The 6,919-nt window shown below is 48.6% G+C and overlaps 1 protein-coding gene across 2 annotated transcripts in view; it reads left to right on the forward strand.

Annotated features, from left to right (window-relative positions):
• ATP2A3 (ATPase sarcoplasmic/endoplasmic reticulum Ca2+ transporting 3) overlaps nt 1-5,952 on the forward strand; it is a 59,619-nt gene extending 53,667 nt beyond the window's left edge. For both annotated transcript variants that reach the window (XM_087751635.1, XM_087751636.1), the window contains one exon: nt 646-5,952. In XM_087751635.1, the coding sequence (XP_087607761.1) occupies nt 646-721 (76 nt within the window). In that variant the 3' untranslated portion in view covers nt 722-5,952. The remainder of the gene's footprint in view (nt 1-645) is intronic.
• Nucleotides 5,953-6,919: the final 967 nt, after the last annotated feature.

The following is a 6,919-nucleotide window of genomic DNA, read 5'->3' on the forward strand; positions in this document are numbered from 1 at the left end:
CCATGATTTTCCTTTGGGCCACGTGTTGCCTGTTACTTGCCACATCCGACTCCATCCATCAGTAGTGTGGGGAGAAGGGAGAAGGGCAGCCCTGGGGCTGGGATAACGACTGCAATGGGTAGATTTGTGCCTTGCTAGTTGTTCTGGAGGTATATATGGATGTAAATAGATATATATATATATATATAGTGTGTGTGTAAGTGGTGTCAGCTCATAGATCAATATCCATCCGTCTGGCTGTGGCAGAGACGGGGCTTTGGGATGGGCGGTGGGATGCAGTGACCTTCCTCCTCTCTGCACCACTGCCTTTCCCTGGGTGCTCCCTGATGCTCTCGTTAGGAGCGGTAACGGGGGATCCCTGCCTGCTCACCTTCCCACTGATCTTGCCTGCATGGCTCCGACTCATCCCTTTTCCTACCTCCTGCAGGCTGAGCATGCTGAGCCCTTCCTCGCCCAGGGACCGGCATCCTCCTCATGCAGCCTGAGCTGCTGCCCCTGCAGTCAGGCCAGCTCTGTGCAGATGGGATCCCAGGTCCCTTTTGGGATCAACCCAGGAGCAACCTCTCTTGATAACAAAAACAGGGAGCTGGTTTGCTTTTGAACCCTCACCAATACTTTTTCTTCTCTTTTTTCCCTTCGTTTCAGGAGAAGAGGACAAGAAATGAACGACACGAAGGAAACGCTCCTAACTAAAGGATCCCTAACTTGTAACTCGGACTGAAGTCTTGCATGCGTGACCATCGCTAGAAGCCAGCAGGACATGCATGTGTCCGACTATCAGACAAATGCGGGTGAATCGTCGAAAAGAAAAATACTGATTTTGTTTTGTTTCGTAGCTTTCTTTTTCCTGTACATAAGAGTGCAATTACTGAACAGCTGGCGTAGGGTTTGGGGACAGAGCTGTGTGGACCTGGGCTGTTGTAATGTGGTTCCTTGGTGATTTGTTCCTGCAAAATTTGAGACCCTCTTTCCAATTTTCACCCTGATGGGTTGAGCTCAGGCAAGGCGTCCTTCACAGGAGATCAAGGGGGGGAGTCGGGATTTTAGGCAATACGCTGAGTGCGGGCGGACGGGAGGCTGCGTCCCCCAGCGGGGCGGGATGTGCAAGGGCAGCTCGCGGGGCCGGGAAGGGCTTGGTGGTGGGTGAGGGCAGGGGAGGGAGGCAAGGGCGCCGCGGGTCGTGGTCGCCAACCCTCGATGATGTCCGTGGTGTTGGTGGGCGCATCGCTGCAACTGCTGCGCTCTGCTCTGGTGGCCACAGTGCCTGTGTGCTGCTGCAGCAGCTGAAAATAGCTTCAAGGTGTGACCACTGGTGGTGTGGATCTCACGGACGCGTGTTGATACGTCGAGGCCAGGTGCGTGTGGTGGAAGGTGAAGTTCTCTCTATTTATCACACTGTCCTGTTTGATCTCTGTGTTGTGGAAAGCCCTGCACCTTCTCAGGCTCATCCGACACCAAAGCGCGACGTAGTCTTGTCTGTTCTTCTCCGTCCAACGTCTTGTTAGATCCCACTTGCACTATTTAAGCCGTAGCCATCTTCCTCGTAGGGGCAACCATTTAAAGGAAAGCATGGGGATGACCAACTTTCCATTCCTCATATCTACTGCTCGCTCCTGGTCACGCTTTCTGTACTCGGATGATTTTTAACTATTTCCCTAGCAGGAGTAGAGCTTAAGTCCTTAAGAGCATGTCCACGAGTTCATGTCCTCTGCCTTGGAGGACATCGCTGTCTTGCACAGGACGTCCTTGACACCGGTGATCTGCCTTCAAGACGGGAATGAATGTATGCTTGTACATAACGTAGTCCTTCTCTGTGAGCGGTGGTTGTCGTGGCATCCCTTTTTATAAGGCACCAACTTTATTTTATCCTCTTGGGATTTTTCTGCAGCAGGAGTGACGCAGGCTGCAGCGAGAGTTTGTGGATCCAGTAAATTGATCTTTCTCCATTGAGCTGCGTCAGCTGAGGAGCTGATAGGGGGTGATTTCTTCTCCAGCTCTCCAAATCCTCCCTCCTGTTTTCCTCAACGTTCCCCTATGATCCGTCCTGATGATATTTAGTTAGCCAGACCCTATCTTTTTCCTTTCTCTTAAATTCCAGCAACAGCACTAGAACCAGGGTTTTAGATAGCATTTTGCTCCTTTGCTGTTGTTGTTTGGTTTTTTTTTACTTTTTTGCCTCTTAAAAGCTTCCAGTGCTTTTCTGTTTCTCTTTCACCTGGGCTGAGAGCTGCTCTTCCTCTGTACAGTAGGTGCCAAATACCATCTTTCCTTTCTTTTCTCCATCACCAGCATTGAAGATGAGCAGAGCCCCCAGACCAATGGGAATGTACAGAATTGTTATACTACTGAGCTGATTTAATTGTACAGAAAACCTTGCATGAAATGTTGTTACTGTATTTAATATATAATGTATTCAAGGAATTTTAATATGGAGCTCTTTAAAAAGATCTTTATAGATACTCTGTGGTTAGAAAGTTGTTGCTGATTTTTTTTTAATGTTGTTATAATTTGTCTTGAAGAAGTTTTATTTTTCAAATATGTTATGTCTAATTGATTTAGTTGGTGATCCCATGGGGAAACCAATTCCTCCTTTAAAGATTTTCACCGTGGATGAGACTCACCCTGGTGCAGAGGGCCAGGGCATGACCCAGGTACTGCTTAAGCCTTCAAAATAAGGCTTCAGTAAGACTAACGCTGTAGATGTGTGATTTGCCCTTCCCCAAAAGGGTGGATTTCACCTTATTTTAGTACAGATCATCTCCAGCTCTCTGTGCCGGGAAAGAACCAGTGGGAATTTAACCCAGTACCAGCTCGGTGACTTCAGAGGAAATTGCTTCTGTGTTTTCCTGAGGCTGAGAACCAGTTTGGGAGAGGCTGGACCAGATTCAGAGCATCCCAGCCCCGTTCATAGGGTCCAGCGGGGCTTTCAGCTGCCTGATGGCATCTCCCTGGGACATGGTGGCCTCAGTCCATCGTGCCTGCGGGAACCTGCTTGGTCCATCCACTCTGTATTGCACCACCTGAGTTAAACTGGTTTCCCTGGGCTTAAGGTCTGGTGTAGGATTATTAATTTTACCCAAGTATATATGTGTGTGGAAGAGTTTCTTGTGTAAAGGTCGCACTAACGAGTACTGAATAATGGATGGGAGTCTCTAATGGACCTAAAAGGCAAAAAAAAAAAAAGAGCTCTGTTTCAGAGCAGAGATGAAATCATGAAATTTTAACTCTCTCTTAAATTCCTGCTGGTAAATTTTGCTTAGTCTCACCTGACAGCAGAGAGCTGGGGGTGGTTGTACCAGGCACCCTTCTGAACCCACTAACAGAAAGGCTATGTGAAGAGATGCTGAGTTTGTTATTTTATTGTTGATAGAAGTGCCAAGTTTCTGTTATTTTGTTGTTGATGGAGATGCTGAGCTGCTGCAAGCCTGGGCAATGTCGGTCTGTTTGTGCAGTCGTTGTGTTGCAATTGTGAGTTACCAAAACCCAAGCCATCGTGGGCAAGAAACCAGAGCTATGTCCCAGCCAAAGGCTTGTTCTTTCCAGCAGCAGCCAACTGCATTTGCCTTTATATTGTAAGCCTCTGGATCTGCCTAGAAAATAGTGCAGGAAACCTGCACTAAGGCTACCTGGAGCAGGCATCCCCCTTGCTAGGAGGGACCATTTTGACACATCCCCATTCCCCTTCTGAACGGTTGACCATGTCTCTCCTCTTCCCCCCTGTCCTTTAATTACGTGGAATACAGATTTCACTCCATGCTTTTTGATTACAGAGGCTTATAGTTCAAATATTTTAATGAAGTAGAAAAATATCCACAGATCTAATTATTTTTCCTTTATGCTTTGGTGAAGAGTCAGGATAAATCACGGAGCAGTTATTTATTGTGTGTATGCCACCAGCAGCATGCTGGGTGCTTTTGCAGGGTGGAGCATGTTCTTGTGCAAACTTGGCGGTCCCAGAGCCGAGACCATCGCTTTGGGATCGGGTCTTGTGTCTTACTGAGGCATCCGACTGAGTGCAATACAAGGGAGATGGGCCCTCGGCGGCTGTTTTGCCCAAGAGCTTGTTAAAAAAGGCAGCTTAGGGGGAAAGCCTCTGGGATCCTTGCTTTTTTGACAAAAGAGTTTAGGAATTATTTCCTTTTTAGTTTTATTTTGATGGTGCTGCCTGGCATATTCAAAGTTTTTAAATAAAACTTTGGTCTTTCCAGCATGACCTTTAGCATCGGTGGGCTGCTGTGCCAGATCCTCCCCCGTGCAGGGAAGCAGCGATGCGAGATGCACAGTGGAGAACATGCCGGAATGGCAGCACGGGGTTGTCCACGAGCACTTTATACTCCTTTCTCAGGGGCCAGGCACCGTGCTGGATTACAGCCAAGGCGGGAGGTGAGGGTCCCTCGTCCCTGGAGCGAGCACCCAGCAGGTCAGCTTTGGGCAGCGGCTGTGACAAGTCTTCTGTGCCCTTTTGGGCTGTCAAGTTGTTGTGGCCAGTTGCTGGATGAACTCTTCCCCGTGTGGTGCGTGATCCCATTAGGAGGCATGTTGGAAAAGCAAAAAGAGAGATGCTCTTCAAAGCAAAGTCATACTGCATCCTAGGTTTTATTACTGTCATGTGGCCACCGTATGCCTCCGGGTCTGGATGAGGTCTGTGACTTGTGTGTTTGAGATTTTGGCACCGTGAAGATGTTGTGTGTGTGTTGCTGATGCTGTGCTCAGCCGAGGCTGGATGGTACCACCAGGTGCTGGAGACGTCAGGATGTCAGGAGTAGGAGGGACAGGCTTTACTATAGGGGCTGGGGGACTTCATTCCTGTAACAGCAACAAGTCTGGGATTGAAGTGGAGTCATGGTGTGCATGGCAGAAGTAGCCAGAGGAGTGCTAAGACAACATGGCAGCAATTTTTGGTCCCTCTTTTGCATGTCAGGTTGATGGTGCTGCTTCCCAGGCAGGGTCCTGTTCCACAACACTCATCAAATAACTGTTGTGCAGGGGCTCAGGCTAATGCTGTCTCAGTTGGTTGGAGATGTTCATGAGGTTCAGTGACCTTGGGATCATGTCATTCCTGAAACTCAAACACACAGGAGTCCCCAGTACCAACTCCTAAGACTTATTGTGATTTCTGGTCCATACCTGGCATAGCCATCACCTTGTATAAAAGATGCCAGAGATTCAGTTGTCCCTGTTCAGTCCCACCTAGGCTTTTTTTTCCCCCCATCTCTGCAGTGGCACTTTCTGGCAGGGCTTGTCCCCAGCAGGGAGATGGCTCAGGGGTCAGGTTTTTGGGATGAAGGAGAAGGCCTTCACCCCATGCAGAACTTGCACGGCACAGTTTGGGTTAGGGTTTGCAGGGCTGCGGTGAGGAAGGGGACACACAGAGTGAATTGTGCTCCCTGGAGCTGTCCTCTTGGTGCCATTCAGCTTTTGGTGTGAGTGGGGCATTAACCGAGCCTAAATCTGTGTGCACCTGGAGCGATGGGGACATGGGTACCCCCAGCTGGTGGCCAAACTGGGGATGCTGCTGGGTTGATCCGGGTGCTTGGGACCAAGAGGAGGGCAACCGCTGAGCTGCCGGCAGGTGCCCTCAGTGGCTTCAATCTGGGAATATGCTGATTTTTTTTTAATATGAGATGCCCAAACAGCCAAATCTAGAAATCTCTGAGTTTGTGCTTTGTAGCGGAAGGTAAATCATTGTATCTTGGGAGGGTGGGAGGGTGTTATCTGAAGGGTAGAATTGAAAGAAACAAGGTTTCCTATTTTGTTATATGAGATATATTTTTCCACAAATTACCGCTTCCTAAATCATGTCCTTTGTCTGACTGTAAATAGCCAGGTGTGTCGTGAAGACGTGAGAAGGCTCCTCATGGTCACATCCATACGATCCACTCTGTTCACACAATATTGGGCTGATTTGTTTTATACTTATGAAATGACAGAAATAAAAGCAATTTTACTGGATGACTCTTGGGGTTTTTTGTTGGGCTTTTTTTGTTGTTTTATTAATTTTTTTTTTTTTGCTTTTCTTACCCTGTTTGTGGCCGATTTGGGGGACATTGGGAGCCCATGGAGCTGTACGGGAGTGCCTGAGGGCATTCTTCAGCCGTAAAAGGAGTTGTGCTCACCAGATCAGGATTTCTTGTGGGTTTTCAGAGCAGCCAAACTAGAAATGGAGCTGAGCTTGTCTCTGGCATGGGACGACAAAGGCGAAATGAAAGGAGTGGCATGATATGACTGTTGGGAATTTTTTAAAGTACCAGCTAATTTGCTCTCTGGGCACAAGAATACAAATAACAGTGCTAATTTTGACTGTATCCAGAATAGTCCTCACCTTATCTCCCCCAGCTGAGAGAGAAGGCTTAAATAAGCCCTGCAATGACCTCCACAAGAAATAATTATTAAATAAAGAATAATTAAGTAACTTGGCCTCCTCTGGGGGTGTGTTTCCATCTCCGCATCGTCCAGGGCTCTGCCCATGGTCATATTTTGAGCGGAAAATCCTGTTGCAGCTGTGGGTCGTGTTATGGAGCAAATTGAGTTTATGGTAAGACCTGGCCATGGTGTGGTTTTGCTGGGATATGGCCCCATGTGCCCCTTCCCAATGCTACGAGCAGGAGAAAGGTGCTGCAGAGGGTAACCCAAAACCTTTGTAACCCAAAGCGGGTTGCAAAGAGGGACGTGGGACACCCAGGCAAATGCTGATTTTTGGAAGGGGCCATTGCTTGGCCTCTTCTTTCCAAAGGCAGGCCTGGTCTGCAGCGTCGGTGCATGAGGGGCACCACCGCTGTGGCTGGAGGTGGCCCTCAAGCTGGTCCCCCATACCAGCCACTCCTGAGGATGTCTCAGCACATAGCGGTGAAGGTAAAATCCCCCAACTTCCCTCCCTGGTGTTGCATCGGTCCCTGGACCGCTGGGGACCATCACTGCT

The sequence above is a fragment of the Nipponia nippon genome, unplaced genomic scaffold (assembly GCF_047370975.1).
Source record: "Nipponia nippon isolate SJK-2023a ecotype South Korea unplaced genomic scaffold, ASM4737097v1 scaffold_15, whole genome shotgun sequence".
Taxonomy (NCBI): Eukaryota; Metazoa; Chordata; class Aves; order Pelecaniformes; family Threskiornithidae; genus Nipponia; species Nipponia nippon.